Raw genomic sequence first — 19,549 nt, forward strand, 5'->3', positions numbered from 1 at the left:
TGTGTATGCGTCTGTTACCATATTATCCCAGATATAGATTTAATGTCAGCCTAACAGAATGGCCTGACCCCACCACCCTCCTTCTCTTTAAGGCTTTTAAAGGAGATGTATTCAGAATCGAAGACGGGCGAGCGGAGCTGAAATACCAGCGTGCCCGGGCAGCGGCCGCACCTTAATGGGATAGACGACAGACATTTTGACTAATCGCTTGGCGTCCTCCAGGCCAATGATGTCCCTACAACCCAGAGGTGAACATACACAAACACTGGACTTATGGATGCAAGTATAAACGATTGCAAACAATGGATGCAAACAATACAAAATAATACAAAACAAGATTTATATCCACACTAGTAGAAAACCAATATGTGTATGCACATACACAAACACATACACACATCCTCCTGCGATTAGGTTTGCATAAATAGGTGTCCTTTGGAATGAAAAATCAGATAAGGGAACTAGATAAAACCTGGGCCTTCAATAATAGATAGCTTCAAATTAGACACAGCAAAGCTCCTCACTGCTCCCAGTGGACACATTCAGTATCAGAGGATATTTTTTTGAGTTAAATCTTTTTAGATCATTTAGTAGGAACAACATATATGACCCCTGAATGAGACTGAAGCTTAATTTTTCAACAACAGCAATATTTGTTAGTAACTCAAACTGAATCTAAACTAATCTCAACTGTAATTACCATTTGTGTTGAAGCTGTGTATGTGATATTCTATATGGAAAACATTTTTGATTTGCTGAAAAAATACATTTTTTTATTTTTTAATTAAGACTAAGCAGCTTTAATTAATTGTCACATCAAGTCTTTCTTAGACCAAAAAATTTGCTTCTCTTCTTTTCCAGACCTTTCAACCCCAAATAATCTCATGCTCATTTCTTGAACTTGTTGGGCTTTGTAGTTTTGTAGGGATTTAGAAATCTTTCTTTTAAATTATTATTATTATTATTTAAGTCATGTAATTATTTAATGCTAATAAATAAAAGCGTACTACAATGTGGCATTGACATTATTAACAGTATTATTATATATATTGTATTTTTTGTTTTTAATTGTTTGTATTGACAGACACATACAGGCAGTCACAGGACAGAATACAGTAAAATTACAGCTGTATGTACGGTAGCCCACGAGGGGAAAACCATACGACCCGAAACAAAAACACGGTGAACAGACGAACAGCACAACACTGACAGACTTACAGGCTCACACACTTTTCACAATCATGATGGAGCTTTCATATCAATCAATGAAAATCGCCCATCAAGCCCGGGAGGCGGTGAGTGAGTGAGGAGTTTTGTATTTTTGCGTTTTCTAGGCGATTTGACGGACAACTGTTGGTCAGCTACCAACTTTTAGCTAACTAGCAATGCTCCTCGGGAGAGAGGGGCGTGTTGGCTAACGTTACCTCTGCTTATAGCCAAAATGACTGTCCTATTAAACAAGTAACATGTGTCCAGGGATGGGTCATTATATATTATACATATGTCCTGCAGCAAACAGCAGATAAACCGCCGTGAAGCAGTTAGCAGTTGAGCTAATCGGGCTAACTTTGCAACCATCCAGAGCCACAATTAATCGGCTTTCGCTGGTTGCCTAGATACCGACACAGCTGGTTCTCATCTGGTGCGTTTTGTCGCCCTCTGCTGGCAGCCTGTCTCTCCTCATCACACCGTCCTCCCCACTGTGATGCTCTCCACATGTCAAACACAGGTGTTAATAATATAATTAATGAAGTCTTCCTGTGTCATGACTTACAGGGACACATAGCCATTAAAGAAAGTTTTTTTTTCACCTGTGCTTTTCCTGTAAATTCAAGTGAAAAAGGCCTGATACTTGTTAGTCCTTAAGATCTTGTTTTTGGTCATTTTCCTCCTACAATCAAAACACAGATAATATCACACACTCACTGAACCAAACTTTTAGTGATTGCTGTTGACATCATTGTGTTTGATGTGCTACTGAGTCTCAGTGTTCTTTGTTGCTGTCCCAACAGGATGAGCTGAGAACTGAGACGAGGAGGAAGAGCCTCCTCATCCTCATATACCAACACCTGCTGGGGCAAGGGTCGGTATGAAGATGTGTGCTAGGAAATGTGTGGTTGATGAACAGTGGTATGGTGGTAAATGTCTAAATTCCACGTGAATGAACAAAAAATGCAATTAAGTTATATGTAAGGAGTTACTATAATGCATGTTACTGAGGAAGCAGGTATGTAAGTGATTTGTGTGCAAGTGTCTGTGCTTTATCTGCAATTCATCAACAAAACACATCTCAACTAAATCACGTTGGACTCCGTGGGCTCAATGAGCAAGACAGCAGACATAGTTGACCTTGTTGCTTTGTGACATTTCCAACGCCATGCGTGTGTATGAGTTCTCGTGTCGTGTGTCTGTTCACCAGCTACGTGGCTGCAGCGGTGGCCTTGGACCAGGAGACTAATGGAGGTGTGAAGAGGTTCGAGGTTTGCGACAACATCGACCTGGAGATGGTGTTGATGGAGTACGAGAGCTATCACTATGTCAAGTTCCAGAAATACCCCAAACTCATCAGGAGAACAGCAGGGCCAGGTAAAGTCATGACTGAAATCATATCTCGCGTTCAATGGGATAAAAATGCTGCTAAACTCTGAATTATTGGGATGTACTCATTAAATCTCAGTTGCATTTAACTGATGTTTTCTGTTGTTTTTTTAGGTCAAGCTGAAAATAGATTTGCAAGAAGTGGTGGAGTAAAACGGTGAGTCTCACAGCTTGACTTTTATTTCATGTTCAAGATGTTATAGTCAAAATCTGTCCATACATGCTTACATATACACAACATTAATAACATACAAATCAAAAAGCTAATTTAAAGTCTAGAAATCATTTCCTCTGTGTCTGTCTTTGTGCGTCAGGAGTCCAGGTTCAGCTGTGAAGCCTCTCCCCAAAATCAACCCTTCCCAGAGCCCACAGTCTGGAAATGGAGCCAAGAAGACAGCGGCCAGCTCACATACAAATGTAAACACAGAATAACCAATATCAGAAAACTAGAATAAATAGAGATTATTGTAACATCGTGATGCCTGTGCTTCATATTCCAGGAGAATGGCTCCTCAGTTTTTCCAGAGTTGTCCGAGTTTGTTCTCAATGTTTCCTCCATCAGAAATGGAGCAGGCGGGGAGGCAGCCATGAACAGAAAGGTACTGGGGAATTTCTTTTTGGTATTCATTGATGAAGGGGATTGTTTTTTATTTGTTTTTCCCAGAAAATCCTGTCATCCAAATGAGATTTTCCTGTCATTTGTGAAGATTTTCTACAAACAGTAACATACATTTTTAACATAAACGAGTCAAAATGTTGTATTGCCTGTCTAAGGGCCAGATGAGTGATGGCAAAGGTCCAATCCATGACGCTGTCAAAGGAGCTGGCAGTGACTCAGACCACATGGTAATTACACCGATGCCTCTGAGCAACACTGAGGAAATGAAAATAGCAAAAATCCTCATAATGAGCGTTTAATCCAGTCTGTAAAACATGAAAAAATATAATTTTAGTTCCTATTTTGATTTCTCAAGACATTTGAATGACACAAAATGCATGAGTGATCAAACAATAGTAAAACTGCTAATGCTAATTCTCTATGCTGTGTTTCAGGAACGGCTGCTGAAGCCTCTGAGCGGCTTTTCTGGAATGAGTGGTGAGATGAGAGATCTGGCTGCAATCATCAGCAGGGTACTTCACACACACTCAAATACTATATTGCCAGCACTGACCAACAAGAAGCACACATGCTCAAAATAAAACATGTAGAGGAGCTGGTTTTATGTCAAGTTGTGGCTATAGGATGTGAACACAGGCTTTAAGTGATTTATGTGATACCAAATGTGTCCACTAGAGAGCAGCGAAGAGCTATGTTGCGGATGAATTGATCCGTTGTATTAATGAAGGCCCAGGCTCTATCTGTTTCCCTTATCTGACGTTTCAGTCTAAAGGACACCTATTTACACAAGCCTAATCGCACCAGGATATGTGTGTGTGTGTGCGTCCATTTCCAGCCTCCACATGCATCCCTCACTCTGCCTTTGTGTGTGTGTTCACCCCCTAAAGGACATCTATTTGCACAGCCCAAATGTGCGGTGGGAGGACATCATCGGCCTGGAGGACGCCAAGCGATTAGTCAAAGAGGCCGTCGTCTATCCCATTAAGGTGCGGCCGCTGCCCGGGCACGCTGGTATTTCAGCTCCGCTCGCCCGTCTTCGATTCTGAATACATCTCCTTTAAAGGGCTTAAAGAGAAGGAGGGTGGCGGGGTCAGGCCATTCTGTTAGGCTGACATTAAATCTATATCTGGGATAATATGGTAACACACACATACACAGATGGATAGATGGACAGGGAGGAAGGAACATATACACGTGCTATACCATGCAGAATTTATATATTATCCTATATTTACACAATTTTGCGATTCTGCATATAAAGATTGCACATACAAGCAAAACCTGACACATAAAGACATTAGTAGGGACACACACACACACACACTGGGAAACTGTACACACTTCTATCATCATCACCTGGACCTCTCTCATGGATATGATGACAACAAATCAGGTTGTCTGCATCCTCTTGACATTTACAGACGGAGATGAGGACTGATGTGTCTGTCCTCTATTCTGCTGGCCTGTTTTATTGAATAACACCGCACCTCCGCCTTCCCAGAATGCCCAACTTCTGTCTCCATTATTATATATTCTCTTGGGTATAAGGTCAGTTTGGTGATTGGAGTCAGCCTCTGTTTGCCACCTAAAATTCAGACTAATTTGTGCAGTAAGTGGTATTTGCAGCACCGACAACTTTATAATCAAGCGAAAATCAGTTTTGTTTGCACTCAGCTCAGTTTCTGATTGGGTTGCAGAGAATTGTAATGTATGTTTTGTTGCTGGAAGAATGTGTTTGCAGCTGTAAAATTACAGTGTGCTGTTGTAGTTTATATATTTGACTCCTTCTCTCTCTTTACAGTACCCTCAGCTGTTTACAGGCATCCTGTCTCCGTGGAAAGGCTTGCTGCTCTATGGTCCCCCAGGTCAGACCTCCGGTGCTGAGTGAAAGCAAACTCAATCAATGGTCTTTTGAAAATAATTTCACTTTTTTAATTCTTCCTGACATGCACGTCTTGTGACCATCTGACTCACATTCACACAGGCACAGGAAAGACACTGCTGGCGAAGGCCGTGGCTACAGAGTGTAAGACGACCTTCTTCAACATCTCAGCCTCCAGCATCGTCAGCAAGTGGAGAGGAGACTCTGAGAAACTGGTCAGGGTAGGTTAATTCTTCAACACACACAACAGATCAAATACAACAAATAGGACAAACGAGTTTACGTACTGTATGTTACGCACATCATCTGCTTTACCTTGAGTTTTGTAGCTTGGATATGTATGACTCTTGTCTATCTCTATGCTTGCAGGTTCTGTTTGAGCTGGCCAGGTACCACGCCCCATCCACCATCTTCCTGGATGAGCTGGAGTCAGTGATGAGCCAGAGAGGAACCAGCATGGGGTGAGCTCAACCACTAAGTGGTTGGAATGTTACTCCCCACTGCTGTAGGTTAGAGGTTCACTTTCTGCATTAGCCAATGTGCCTGGCCACCAACAGCTATGTGTCCTGCCAAGGTTTCCTCAAGTAAGACAGAACTCTGAATGTCTGTAAAGTGGAAATCCCAGGAACGGTATTTTCTTTTACAATTGAACATCAGACATTTATACAAAATTTAAATTGTACAGTTAATGTATATTGAGTATGGATACCATTTGTAAGTAGTGAATGCCTGATGCGGTGGTGAATATAAATTTTGATGTAACAGCAGACCGATGTCTTATTTCAGAGGAGAACACGAGGGGAGCCGCAGGATGAAGACTGAGCTGCTGGTTCAGATGGACGGACTGGCGAGATCAGAGGACCTGGTGTTTGTGCTGGCTGCTTCCAACCTGCCTTGGTAACACTTTAACGTAAACACACACCACATAAATACAAACCTCAGGGGTCATTAGTATTTTATCTTTGTCATTCCAAGTCGTCAAATACTGACACTATGGTGGCCCAACCCAAAGCTTTGGTATCTGATGATAAGGAATGATACTCACCAGTCAACTTTCTTCGCTTGCTGCATGTTTATCCTAATTAAAATGAAAAATAGATGAATAAACAAGTTGAACAACAATTTGTACGTACAGTAGAAAATTATGGGTAATTCAGGATATTTGGACAAGAAGCAAACTGTTTTCTACAGCTGTGTAACTGTTCCTGCTCTCCTCTCAGGGAACTGGACCATGCCATGCTGAGGAGGTTAGAGAAAAGGATTCTCGTTAGTCTTCCCTCTACGCCTGCTCGCCAAGCCATGATCTCTCATTGGCTACCTCCTCTTAGCTCCACGGGAGGGGTGGAGCTACGGACTGAGCTGGACTATGAAACTCTGGCGAAGGTGTGTTACAGTTAAAACAATTTATTAAGTGTATATTAACCTTTATCTGTTTCGCGTTTTCTTCCCCTTGTTGTTATTATTATTAATTTATTCTGATATTTATAATTGCCATGTTTGGATTAAAATTAAAAAAAACTTTTGTCTGGAAAAAACGTGTTTACTCCTGTAAACTATCATGTATGTCTGTTACGACTGAGATGAGAGAATATACAATACAATCACAACACAGTGCCCATCACTGCCTGTTTGTGTGTGTGTGTGTGTGTGTGTGTGTGTGTGTGTGTGTGTGTGTGTGTGTGTGTGTGTGTGTCAGGGGATGGAGGGTTACTCTGGCTCTGATATCAGACTGGTGTGTAAGGAAGCCGCCATGAGACCAGTCCGCAAGATCTTCGATGCTCTTGAGTCACATCAGGAAGGTAGTGGTTCAACGACCTACAACAATAAGATTGCCATTAACAGCCGTATTTCTGTCAAGTGTCCCTGATAAAACACTGTAGCCTCACTGGGATTCTCCTTCACAGGAGATTCTGACATGCCTGCCATCCAGCTGGAAACTGTGACAACAGCTGACTTCCTGGACGTCATCGCACACACCAAACCCTCGGCCCGAAACCTGATGGACAGATACGCAGCCTGGGAGAGAGAGTACGAGTCTGTCTGAATAACTTATTTTAAAGGTCCATATTTTTGTCACACATTACACACCCTGACATTTAAACATCATCTTACAAAGACATTGCCTGTGTAATAACTTTAGTTTAGCAAAATAATTAAATGAAATTAAGGCACTCTGTGTGCCTCTTTGATATAACTCATGGTGGAATATTTGACATCAGTCAATGATTTCATACTGCACATTTTTATTTAATCGTTTTTGCCTGTCAAATTAGTTTTTAAGTTTGTCTTCTGAGAGGAAACAAGAAAAAGACAAAGTAAAATACTGAAAAGGGAAAGCAAGACACTGAAATAAATAAATGTATAAATAAATGTAAATAAATGTGGAAATACAAAAAATCTGAACAACCTGAAATCCGTTATTCTGAGCCAGTACTACTGTTTTTTTATGCAGTCTTTCTTCATTTTGTTTATGTGTACAAAGATCATAAGCACAATGAAATAAACAATAGTCAATAATATTTTTTATTTGGACTTGTACATTGGGCAATAATGACAAAACGTGTATTAGCGGCAACAGGCAGTGGGCACTTCTGAAATGTATGGTTCACTTTTAGTTTTAACATTATAGGACGGTTATTTTTCCTTAATCAGACAGGGTTGTTCCTCCTCAACACTGGAGGAAAGAAAGTTATTTAAAGGCCAACAGTCTTTAACAGTGATAACTGGAGGTGAGAATGTTTTCATGTGTAAATGACAGATTCTGTCTTCACTAGCTTATAGCAGATTCTTCAGGATGTGTTCGACAGCGTCTGGGAAACTGTCACATGTCAGGTGGGGAACGGGGTTGATTTTATTCTCATCTCCTTCTCTGTATTTACCTGAGCGATGACAGGAGAGAAGGGGAAGCCAAGAGATAAGAAAAAAACATAGAAAAAAAAACACTGATACATAAGATATAATGAGGACATTATAGGAGAAGATGAAGATGGAGATTTCTGTTTTTTGTCATACCTGTTTTGACCAGAATCCCCAACATTCCTGCGTTCTGAGCCCCACCCACATCGTCTCTGGCGTCCTGTGGAAAAACAGCAACAGAAGAACTTTTATTTTCCTTTGGGGTTCAAATTTTCTAAAGCTGACTAAGTTTATTTTAGCAAATAGTGAAAATGAATGTATATATTGAACAAATTCATCATTCAAATTGAACATTGTATATTTTAAAATAAATTTGTATATGGGGCGGCTGTGGCTCAGTGGGTAGAGCAGGTGACCAGCGACCAGAAGGTCGGGTTTGAACCCCGGCTCCCCTGGGCGGAACTGAGCCACATGCCGAAGCATCCTTGAGCAACTGAACCCCAAAAATTGCTCCTGACGCGCAGTTGGCACCTTGTGTGGCAGCCTCTGCCATCAGACCTGGCCCTGCAATGAGCTGGCGACTCGTCCAGGGATATACCCTGGCCTCCGCCCATATGAACACTGGATTTGGCCCCAGTAACCCCCGCATCCCCCCGAAAGGGGGGATAAAGCGGTAACATCCCCGCGACCCTCACGGATAAAGCGGTCAAGAAAATGAATGATTTGTATATGGTAACAGACTCAGGTTTGATTTTCTAACAGCCTACCCTCTCCATGCATTGTTTACTGAAATGTGTTTGCACCAAATGTTGAAAATTAACTTTATTAACTTGCTTATTGAATCACAACTGACGATATACTTACATCTCCTATCATGACCGCTTCATTTGGGCTACATCCTAAATCAGACAGAGCCTGTTTGAGGGAAACAACCAAAAGAAAATATAAGGCCTCAAAATCTGAAAGAGGTAAACTCTTCTGTTGGTCAGGTAACAACATATTTTAAATGTTTGTGATAAATATGAAAGCCTCTTTTATTTTCTTGAAAAATCAATTTCTAACCTGTGTGAAAAACGTCTTCTCTGGCTTCCCCACCACAGTAGCTTTACGGTCTGTAGCATATTCAAGTCCCGTCACAAAGGGCCCGGGGCCGAGGGCCAAACCATCCTTACGTTTGTAGTACCGAGCCTTGTGGATGGCGATGAGAGGAGCTCCATCCAGAATCATTCTGGGGACAAGTATACATGATTGACAGGCTGCATTGCATTTATAAAAAACGATCATCAGAAAAAAGAAGGAAAAGAACTGTAGAGTCAATGATTCTGCAATTGTATCTGTTCAGAAGGCAGATTATTAAAGTTGATCCATCTTTTTCAAGAAAATAAAAGCAGAGTAGGAAAAAACAGTAAAGGCAAATTATCCCAATCATCTAACCTATCAGGAAAACATCTTTAAATAACTGGAATTCAAATACTCTGTGACTGACTGAAGAATGTGTCTGATCAATGAGTTCACCACCTGAAAGCCTTGTTGAGTGTTTGGTAGTTGAAGTGATCAGGAGCGAGTCCAACGACGACAGCATTTGGCTCTGATGTGTCAATACCTGGAGATATCATATACAGAAGGGACAGAAATGCAAACAGTATTCCTTTGTTACACATTGTGTTAAATTGATTAGTTTGGGACTTCTAATGTTGGTCATAATAAGTAAACATTATGGGCTCTCATTAATTGGCCATTGGTCATTTTTGACAGATACAAACTACAGATTGACAGATACTACTAATTGATAAATTATATCATATTATATGTATATCATAGTACATTGATTATTCTGAAAGGCAACAATAAATAAGGTGGCTTTTGTATATGTATATGTGTTTATAAGGTTAGCCACTGAAAAATACTGAGTGATGAGCAATAATTAAAAATATCTACAGTGACTTTTCATTTTCAGGTTGTTTGATTTGATTGCTGAAATGAATGAGTTTCAAAGAAATAAAAATGAAAAAATAAATAAAAACTAATGAACAGCTGAAGCAAGGTCTCTCTCTCTCTCTTTCCTTCTCTCCGACATACACACACAGCTCCCTACCAGCGAAGTCTTCCAGTGCGCTGTCCTCCACCAGCAGCAGCGGCCTGTGTTGTTTCTGCTCTAACAAACTCCTCGCTGCACTCAGTGAAGTGAAAATCTCTTTTTCCTGCAGAGGGAACATTCATTTTCAAAAACAAAGGCAGGAAAAGAGGCAACAGTGCGAAAGTCAAACACAAGCAACAGAAAAAACAAAGCAACAACAACATTTTATGTGCTGACTTTTAGGTGAATTCACAGATTACATGATGTGATTCTCTGTTTAAGGCAGAGCATCAAACTGAACTTCAGTGCAGAAGCAGCACACCTGTTTCCTTTTTCGTATTTTATTTTAAATTTTTTCAAACTCACAGTGAAAGCATCTCCACTAAATGAAATATGTCCCCAGATGTTTTTACCTGGAGGTTGAAGTTGAGACGCTGGAGTCGTTCCAGTAGGTTCCTCTTGCTCTCCTTTGTTGTGTTGGTCACAAACTTCACAGCTACAGACGCCTGCCGTAACCTGACAGCACCAAAGCATAAACATCTTGCAGTTAAAGGCACGTTCAGAATCCATATTAATCTAGAATAATGAAATGAATAATGCAATAATCCTAGAAAGTGCGTGGGCTGTTTTCTTACCTGTTTAGGGCGTCCTGCGCCCCGGGTACCGCTGAGTCTTCTATATGTAGAGTTCCACTGAGGTCGATGAGCACGGCCTTTAGAGCCCGTCTGCCCGCCATGCTGGAGACCTGCAGAGGAGGACGGATGGTGAACGTGAGCTGAGGTCCTGAATATGTTTTGCTGCTGGTAGAGATTCAGTGGCTATTTTGTTTATATAGAAATGCACTAAAAGCAGCATTAATACCCCTCATTGCCCTTTGGCTTTCTACTTTCACTTAATTTGAATGAACATAAAACAGCCATATAATCAATAGAGGCCATTTTTCAACAGGTTTCAGTCTTCTTCAAAACCTGCACCCACTGAGCATTGCTGTTAGATAAGAGCTGCTTGGAGTTCAGTCTCTGATTCTGATTTTTTAAACAGCCAAATATAACCAAGGTCCGCTGTAAATGGAGCTTTAGTCAGTTTAAAAAAGATTATTCTGCCTTAATAATGTATTATTTTAAAGATTATACCTTCATAATCATAATTCATGTCGGTAGAATTTATCAGATTACTGCGTTGTTCAAACCTGCATCAGGACCAAACTGAGAGGATTATTGACCAGTTTGTACCCAGAATTTATGACTTCCTGCCTAGAATACAGATTTTGGGATTGTATTTTACTGCTCTTTCACTGTGTGATCCCCCATTATTTAGACATGCTTGGATTTCTGTCATGTAGTTATCAATACGAGAGTACAATTAATGCTCTTAATGCCATCCAAAATAGCTTAAACACACACACACACACAGCTCGTAGATCATGTGTCTATTATTTGTATTTAGCCCAACTAATAACAGGAAACGGTGGAGAGAGGAAAGTGCCAAGCTGAGAATAAGCCTATTTTTCTGTGTGTGTGTGGCGTGGGCGTTTAAGGGAAATTGAGGCTGTAACTGAACAAGCTTCATGATTCTCTAACTCTCACCTATGTATTGAGTTTTCTACATGACTTTGTGAACTTTAACCATTATCAATGACTAGCAAGTGTTTATGCAGGTCCATTCATTGAATCGTCAGGCAGACAATAAGGGAAAACAATTGAAGAATTTTATTCCTGTCAGTGTCTTAGGTTACAGGCCTTCTCACAGCAAACATAATTGTGGTAGAAGCATGAGGACAGGTGTAATCAGAAACATTAACAATGGCCTTGTTCCAACACTGCCAGTTACAATAGTCATAGTAGTTTATAATAGTTTCTTACAATATATAGTTGTAGTACTTTAATTTATTTTTATTTTATGTTGATTAGTCATATGAATAAATAAAGGACTGCCACAAACAAACAAACAAAGTAATATTAAATAGGAACGTTTACATTAGATATATAGTAAGTGTAATAGTATAATATCAAGTGCAGCTAGTCTCCCTGCCAGGTGAGACATAACATTATGATAAATTAAAACACAGTCTGAGCAGTTCCTCTCTGATGAAGAATCACAAAGCTGTTGGATATAGTGAAAAATATCGCCTATAACGGCTAATATCACCATATTCGATAATGTCTAATATCTGCCCAAGCCTGGTAAAGATAATGGATTTATTTTGTTGGTGGGTGGTGGTTTTTTTTTTAAGAATACATATTAGAAGTAAATTAGGATTACATTAAATATAGGAGTATACGGTTTTTGTTGTTTGTTGTTCTGTTTCTACACCTTTGACAGCGTCACTATCACCTGCAGCACAACATTATAATTATGGTATTGTTTATATATTCAAAATGTTTATATATTTCTATCCTGGTGCTTCATTCATTCATTTGCTTCTCATCTCAATTGTAACAACTGTGTACGTCACAGTTTTCATCTCCTGTTGAGTATCACTACCTTATTTCAATATCACTGTAATATTTCTTTACAGGCTTTCCATTCTAGCTCTAACACTCATCAATATATTGTAATCAATTGACAGTCTTGTTACTTTTATGTTTTAAGTTTTGCCTACATGTTAACTAGACAGTTGGACATACTGTGATATTCTTGTGGTGCTTCTGTGTCTCTCGATGGTGATTTTATGTTCACATCACTGAAATTTGCACATTTAATCAACAACATTCTTAACTGTTGTGATATTTACAAACTGGCACCTCTCAAACACATTACGGTGAGATTACTTATAATACTTGTCAAAAGCTAATACATGTATAGCTTAAAACATTGAAACGCCATCATGTTTCAGTCTTAAAAAACACACCTTCTTTATCATTATCAATGTTTTACCTGCATTGGATGATGATATAAGCTAAAGTAGCAGCTTTTTTAGCTGGTAGCTAAAACTTTTCATTTATGCACATTAAGCGACTCCTCTGCGGACACAAAATGTTGTGGTTTTAATCGGCAAAACTGCTCAGTAACTGAATAAAATATATAAGTTTGGGATGTCAGTAAGCTGCACTGCTAACCACGCTAACCTTTAGCAACAGCAGCTGCTCCTGCTTCCTGTTGACGCTTCTTCTTCGTTGGTTAAACGTGTGTTTCAGCCTTATTGAGCTCAGTGCTGCCCCCGCAGCTCAAGCGTCACAACTGCGTCTACCCTCTTTTAAATCCAGTTTTAGGTTTTTTGTTTTTTTGTTTTTTACTCCCCCGTTTTTGGAAAACATTTTTTAATATCACTCTCATTCTGATATTACTCTCTCTCTTCTTCACTGTTATTTCATTTCCAACTTATACGTTATAATCAGATAAGAGGGTTATCCCTAACCACTTAATCACTCATTAGAATAATAAAAAAAAACATATGCATCCCATCGCACTAACAACCAACAGATGTATGGCATTAGTGGGTCATTTAGGCCGTTCAGATAGATTTAATATGGTGGGAGGTATTATCAAAACGATAATAACCCTCTCTCTGCACGATGCCAGACATGACTGATCAAATCCTCTTTTGATATAGTGAACAACAGTTTCCCAGTGTTGTTTTTATTTTTCATGTATGTTTAAATGTTGTGCTGCTCATAACTGTGAAAAACATGATGTTGGAGAACTAATCTCACACTTTTAATGTGTTTGTCCAGACAAAATATCTTAAATCAGTACCGTCTCTTTAAAATCCTTTTTATTAAAATACTTGTTTTTGAGGGAATGTTTTGGTTGTGATTTTATGGTTTTCTCTTTTTGTGTGAATTTTTTGAAAAAATCAACTAATGTTATTGAAATTCAACATGTCTACTCCGTATTTTTATTTGTTGTGATGAGATAATTCATTTGGAGTTGAAATTCCCTTACTGCTCATCATCTTTTCACATTTTGTGTTAGTAAATAACATTAAAATACACTGAAAGTGATTTTTTTTTTCCGATTTCAGTATAAATTCTAAATTCCAACTTGTAGGGATATTATTTATCTCTATTGTTCTGTTAGTCACTTTCAGGGTGTGAAGTCCATTAGGCATAACTTTTTATATATATTTTTATATACAGATTTGATGTCTACTTTTTAAATACATTTCCACAAAGAATTCATTTAAAATGAACAGGAATGAAAAAATACCTTTCAAAACACCACTCTTATGATTTATTATTGAGAGCACAGACACACAAACACCACACATCCTGACCTGTGAAGTGCAGATACATATTCATGTAGTCGCCTGTGATCGCTTACAGATTTTCCTGTGAACGCACAGCTAAACTCGGACTAATCACAGATCAAAGTGGCTTTAATGTGCAAATCTCCCTGATAAACATATGCTTCTAATTCCAGCAGATCCCCCCTCTCGCTCCCTCCCTCCCTCCCTTGTATTTAGAATCGAAATGATAGTAGTGTTAATAAAAATGTTTGTGGAGCTTAGATAATTCTCAACATATGGGGATTATTGATGAAGTGGAGCAGAGATGGATGGGCAAACAGTCCACATTTACACAGGGTAAAAGTTGAGGATACTGGAACATCATAGTAAAAGTAGTTACTTAGCCAAGTTAAAGAACTGCTGTGAATTGCAATCCCATGAAAGCTTGGAAATTCCCAAAAAAGTGGCTTAACTGCTGGTCTGCTACAAATACAACAAAGCTTTAACTTGTAGATTTGATTGGGAAAATGAGGCCGGTGAAAAAAGAATTGCTCAAACTAAACATATTGATCCATAACCTCCCCACACTCATAAATACACTAAAACAAAAGAAAGAGTTTTCATGAAAATGAATTAAGATGTTTATTTCAAGCCAAAATAAAACTCAATATCTTCCCAATCATGTTTGTGGCATTTAGAGGGTATTGATGTGTAAACAGTACACACCATAAGCACAAATCCAGACTCATGTCCCAGGTGTATACAGCCTTAAATAATGTTCAGTTAACAGGATTCAAGTTCAGAATTGGTAAGAAGACTAAACCCTTTTACATCAGGCCAGGAAAGTACACAATACTGGACTAAAAAACAAATTGGAGGAAGCCATAAAAAGAACATTTTGTTTAACTTTCATCAAGCTAAGAAAAGAAAAAAAAGGGCTATATATAGCCCTGGATAGAAATGTAACAACACTTAATAAATAGTTAGATACTGCTCACCCAGACTGCTGACAAAACATCTCTAACAAGTTTCTCATTTGTAACACCATGATAAAACACATGGAAAATTCCATTCATGATGATAACATATCATGAAAGTGAGGACGAACACTCAAAAGTTTTAGATTGTAAGCGAATCTTCATCTAGGGTGACATTAAAACTTAAAGACAATTTCCATTTCATCCTTTTGGTGTCCACACCAGCCATATTTTCATGCAGGTGATGGATCAATTCTTCTTCTCTTTGGCTATGGTTTTCTATTCCCATGCCAGCTCTCTGGGAAACTTTTTCACCCTCCTGATGACTTGGCAAAGGAAGGAGTCTCTGAATGACACATATTTAAGTGTGAGTGTGTGTTTGTTCTTTGGCACATGTCTGGTCCTCCGGCTTCATGTTGGCGCTTGGTGTGCCACTGTCAACCAAACAGTAATAACAGGGCAATGCAGGCTGAATTCACTATTATTAAAGGCACTGTGGAAACAAGAAAGGAAAGAAACACAAAGTCAATTGCAAATCCTCAAGTTTTTAATATTACGGTAGTAAGGGTAGTACGCAAAATGCATCTGTGGCACAAAGAACCAAGAACCAAAAGTCTGGTGAGTTCAGGTATTCTCTGATTAAATATTTCCTGATAAAGTTGATTTTATACTGTATTTTTTTTAATGAAAAAGTTCTTATGCGGCTGTCTTATGTTAAGACAATATTATAAACTGATGCAAGTGATAATTGTGTTTTATTTTGTTGAATAGTTCTGTTTTTTGTACCAAAAACTCCTTTATTCATTGGCATCAGTGACAGAACCATACCCAGTCCTACTAAATATGACACTCACTCAACACTGTTTATTTCAGCGATTAAATGTAATGTTTTTCCTCAAGGACACGAGGAAACTAGCCTTCTTACCTCTCATGACAGTCCGGACTGAGCGGATGAGATTGAGGATCTGGGCTTTGACTCCTGGATCATCCCCAAAACCCCCAACTCCCTGGTCAACACCCCAGCCGACTGGAGACAAAGAGAAAGAGACAGGAGGAGGAAAATATAAATAAGTCTATCACAAAAAATATCAAAACAAAAAGGTAGTATCAACTGGTGAGAGGATGAGGGAAACATATGAGTGCATATGTTTGTATGTTTGCATTTATAACCCCTTAACATGTAGCTCTCCCTTTACTTTTCCCTTAAGCAGCTTCCAGTAAAAACAAATCTTACTATATACTCTAATGAGCGAACCTCAATTTTCTGCCTTAAGATCTCAACATGAGTCTTTTCAGTGTTGTAAACAGGCAGCTAACAGTGCAGTGACGTTACACACCTAGCTAGCTGCAGTTAGCTTGCTATACGGCGTCACTTCATTAAAAATGTATAATGTGCGTCGTATAAAACATGTCAGGGTACTTACTTTTGCTGAGAAACCTCTCCTCATGCAACACAGCGATTGCATTAGTGCAGAGGATGGCAGTCTGGATGAGAGAGTACAGTGTAAACGCCATGCTGGCAACTTCTTCTTCTTCGTCTCCTCCTCCCACCTCCTCCTCCTTCTTCTTCTTCGGCCACCACTCCCAGAGATGCAGATGCCGTAAAGGGGCAGCGGAAGTCGTACAACAGAAAAAAACTTTTATTTTAATTTATGAAAAAAATGTATCTTATAAAATGTATCTTTATTACTATGTTTATAATAATAATAATTATTATTATTATTTATTCGTGCTGGAATCAGGTCACATTGTGGTTCATATCCACAAATAAAGTTAGCTTTCTGGAAAAGGAGAGATAAAAAGGAGAGAATGTCAACATATATTGAAAAATAAAATAATATAAAAAGCACATTTTTGCCTCTTTTTTGAGTGAATATTGACCAATAATCAGAATCACAAAATAATTATGCTCGTCAGATCTAAATGTATATTTTTTTCCTTACCTGTGCGGCTGTTAGTGAGGTCTCTTTATTTCATAAGTATGTACTATATATATGTTTTTATATTATTTATCTTTCCACCATGTAAGCCTATGACTTCATAAGTTGTCCTGTCACAGATGCTTGATTTTTTCTTATGTTTTTATCCTGTTAATGTGAAAAAATGAAATAACCCTGTAATTACCAATATATTTGTGTTGATAAAAAAAAAAAGTATTGATCAAAATGGCCTAAAAATAGGCCTAAACATGAAACCACATCCTGGTTATTGTATAGACTTTTAATTTACACATAAATAGTAGAGAAACTACAAGAACATATTTAAATACATCTGCATTAACAGTTTATAAGGATAACATTTCTCTCAGTAAATGACAACTTCATCCATTCATTCATTTCATTCTATAAACAAGGTGGGTGAGGTCATTTTTATTCTTTATGACATACACTTGACTGCACCATCGTCATCATGTCTCGTTCTTTTTCTTTTCACATTAGAATAAATTATATTTCACAATCAGGGTGTTAGGCCCTGATACTCAAATAAATAAATAAATAAACAAACAAACACATAGATAGTCAGACTGTGAGGTTCAGTATTCACACGTATGACATGTTATACAGTCAGGTGAAATCATTTACAGGTAGATATACAACACTGACCAACTTCAGTCTTTTCCTCACTAATGGCCCAGACCACGCTCATTTGGAGATCAAACACAGAGAAATGGCCTCTCAATGTCCATCTGAAGACACCACAAATATATTCAGCTGCCTTCACCTCTGAGTGGAAGTGAAGCCCGTCGATCAATGCTATGAAAATTTGGGTGAAGGGTAAAAAGCACCTTCAGGGTGCCTTTGAGCGTAGGATTCTCCAGCTGTTCAATGTGCTCGGAAATTAACAGTAGAAGAGGTGACAAATGTCAAATCAGAACTGCACTGAACATCGTACTGTACGTTTTTTTATACATTCAGAGAAATCACACCCAAATACTAAAACTGCTCAACTACTGTACGGTTTGCATAAAGCGTGAACCCTTTTTGTGACACCCACCTGTATTAATACTGATCAAATTGCATCATTAGGTTTAAAACCCAAAACACTGATACTTTATTTATTTGTTCCCTTTTATTTTGTTCTTCATCTGGCATATTCAAGTGAGGGAAATGTAACAGATAAAACCTGGGTGCATCATGTTGATACTTAGTATTCACAGGGATTGTTTGGTCAATCAACACAACTGGACATGATGAGGAGAATCCCTTTGGGATCAAATGTTGCCAGTAAATAAAGGTTGGTATGTTTCTTTCTCTTCAGGGTCCCACGGCAACAACAATAATAACAGCAACAATCTTAGTGTGAAGTCCATCCTCATCCACAGTTTGGTGTATGTACAGTACAGTTGGGCCAGCAGCAGTCAGACTGTCCTTTTTCTCTTTGTCTTTTAAGAGCTTGGAAAAGTTCAGAGCCATATGACTGCCTTCCTGGTGGTCTTCAGCCCTAAAATTTACAAAAAACAAGGAAGGGTGTGGTTGCTTTGGTCCTGGTTGGGTAAAGCTTTGAGTCTGACGGAAAGAGCAGGAGTCCGTCTGTTTCCCCTCATGTTGCAAGTTTGGGCCCCTTTCAGTTCAGTCAGTTTGGGGAATAAAGTGGACTCAGGGAAGAGGAAATACGGGTCAAACTTTTACCAGCGTGCCACCCAACAGCAGCAAGAGCTGGTCCAAATGTGTACCTATCAGAAAGAGTTGAAGTGCAGGGCTATTAACAGAGGTTGTGCTGCAGAGGCAGAAACATTGCAGTCCCAGTGAAATGAAAGAAATGTCTATATATACTATTAAATGTCATATTCGTTTGTGTTTGTCTCTCTTCAATATTTCTCTGTCAGTTATCATTTGACAGTTTTTTTTTTTAAATTAGTCTTGGGACAGAAATCCAGGCAGCTTCTTCCTCTTACGTGGGATTTTGATGACTCAGTCTGCAAAGACAAAACATGAATAAAAAGCCAACATTAGTTTCACATTCATGTTTAGTGTTTTTATAAAGACTGAAGTCTTGATGCTTAAAGTCTGTTACAGATAGTGTTTAGTGAGCTAGTGAAAGCCGTTCTGAACTAAAATTGTATATGCTATCACATGGTTGAAGATTGCTGGACCAGGATAACTAATTCTCAAGCAAGTTAAACATCTAAAAGTGATTTAATTTCACAAACTGCCATTAAATCACCACCCTAAGTGAAAGATACCAGTTTAATTTGCAGATAGTGAGTGTTGGTCTGGCTGTCATTTATCAAATTAAGGCTAATGTGCTCCCAGAAAAAGCTTTAAAAAAAGCTGTTTTGTGTTATAAATAATCAAATGTTAATATCCTCGTGTGACAGCTACCTATGTTGACATGTTTCCATTAAATTCACTCAAAAACACTCACCTTTTAG

At 38.7% G+C, this 19,549-nt stretch overlaps 3 protein-coding genes across 7 annotated transcripts; 1 reads left to right on the top strand and 2 right to left on the bottom strand.

Moving 5' to 3' along the window:
- Positions 1–1,201: 1,201 nt before the first annotated feature.
- Positions 1,202–8,212, top strand: katnal2 (katanin p60 subunit A-like 2). 3 transcript variants are annotated; one of them, XM_073478503.1, is made up of 17 exons: positions 1,202–1,295; positions 2,013–2,083; positions 2,420–2,586; positions 2,713–2,755; positions 2,913–3,015; positions 3,099–3,197; positions 3,373–3,444; positions 3,652–3,729; positions 4,105–4,203; positions 5,019–5,082; positions 5,202–5,320; positions 5,469–5,560; positions 5,886–5,996; positions 6,320–6,482; positions 6,796–6,898; positions 7,004–7,159; positions 8,125–8,212. In XM_073478503.1, the coding sequence occupies exons 1-16, from the start codon at positions 1,242–1,244 to the stop codon at positions 7,141–7,143; spliced, it is 1,578 nt and encodes a 525-aa protein (XP_073334604.1). In that variant the 5' UTR covers positions 1,202–1,241; the 3' UTR covers positions 7,144–7,159; positions 8,125–8,212. The 3 variants fall into 3 exon arrangements, with proteins under 3 accessions (XP_073334604.1, XP_073334602.1, XP_073334605.1); XM_073478501.1 differs by lacking the exon at positions 8,125–8,212 and having other exon boundaries at positions 7,004–7,512; XM_073478504.1 differs by lacking the exons at positions 1,202–1,295; positions 8,125–8,212 and adding an exon at positions 1,776–1,854 and having other exon boundaries at positions 7,004–7,512.
- On the bottom strand, positions 7,610–13,173 carry hdhd2 (haloacid dehalogenase-like hydrolase domain containing 2). 3 transcript variants are annotated; one of them, XM_073478506.1, is made up of 9 exons: positions 13,101–13,173; positions 10,668–10,777; positions 10,446–10,548; positions 10,051–10,156; positions 9,474–9,558; positions 9,018–9,183; positions 8,820–8,870; positions 8,112–8,175; positions 7,610–7,978 (listed from the first exon to the last, which is right to left on the bottom strand). In XM_073478506.1, exons 2-9 carry the CDS (start codon positions 10,766–10,768, stop codon positions 7,875–7,877), a joined length of 780 nt encoding a protein of 259 aa, XP_073334607.1. In that variant the 5' UTR covers positions 10,769–10,777; positions 13,101–13,173; the 3' UTR covers positions 7,610–7,874. The 3 variants fall into 3 exon arrangements, with proteins under 3 accessions (XP_073334607.1, XP_073334606.1, XP_073334608.1); XM_073478505.1 differs by having other exon boundaries at positions 12,910–13,123; XM_073478507.1 differs by lacking the exon at positions 13,101–13,173 and adding an exon at positions 12,910–13,072 and having other exon boundaries at positions 10,668–10,769.
- Positions 13,174–14,817: 1,644 nt separating this feature from the next.
- Positions 14,818–16,692, bottom strand: ier3ip1 (immediate early response 3 interacting protein 1). Its single transcript, XM_073478508.1, has 3 exons — positions 16,602–16,692; positions 16,103–16,204; positions 14,818–15,670 (listed from the first exon to the last, which is right to left on the bottom strand). The coding sequence occupies exons 1-3, from the start codon at positions 16,690–16,692 to the stop codon at positions 15,615–15,617; spliced, it is 249 nt and encodes an 82-aa protein (XP_073334609.1). The 3' UTR covers positions 14,818–15,614.
- Between the last annotated feature and the right edge of the window lie 2,857 nt (positions 16,693–19,549).

This window comes from Pagrus major, chromosome 12 (assembly GCF_040436345.1).
Source record: "Pagrus major chromosome 12, Pma_NU_1.0".
Classification (NCBI taxonomy): Eukaryota; Metazoa; Chordata; class Actinopteri; order Spariformes; family Sparidae; genus Pagrus; species Pagrus major.

Bases quoted from the DNA above. Each gene is read 5' to 3' on its own strand.
- hdhd2 (XM_073478505.1), bottom strand. The intron at 8,871-9,017 runs GTTAGAAATTGA...TCCCTCAAACAG, and splicing joins AGAAGACGTTTTTCACACAG to GCTCTGTCTGATTTAGGATG. The intron at 7,979-8,111 runs GTATGACAAAAA...GTCATCGCTCAG, and splicing joins GGGGATTCTGGTCAAAACAG to GTAAATACAGAGAAGGAGAT.
- katnal2 (XM_073478503.1), top strand. From the start codon at position 1,242: ATGATGGAGCTTTCATATCAATCAATGAAAATCGCCCATCAAGCCCGG. The intron at 3,016-3,098 runs GTAAACACAGAA...TTCATATTCCAG, and splicing joins CGGCCAGCTCACATACAAAT to GAGAATGGCTCCTCAGTTTT. The intron at 3,730-4,104 runs GTACTTCACACA...CACCCCCTAAAG, and splicing joins TGGCTGCAATCATCAGCAGG to GACATCTATTTGCACAGCCC.
- ier3ip1 (XM_073478508.1), bottom strand. From the start codon at position 16,692: ATGGCGTTTACACTGTACTCTCTCATCCAGACTGCCATCCTCTGCACT. The intron at 16,205-16,601 runs GTAAGTACCCTG...CTTTGTCTCCAG, and splicing joins GGAGAGGTTTCTCAGCAAAA to TCGGCTGGGGTGTTGACCAG. The intron at 15,671-16,102 runs GTAAGAAGGCTA...TTGTTTCCACAG, and splicing joins AGTCCGGACTGTCATGAGAG to TGCCTTTAATAATAGTGAAT.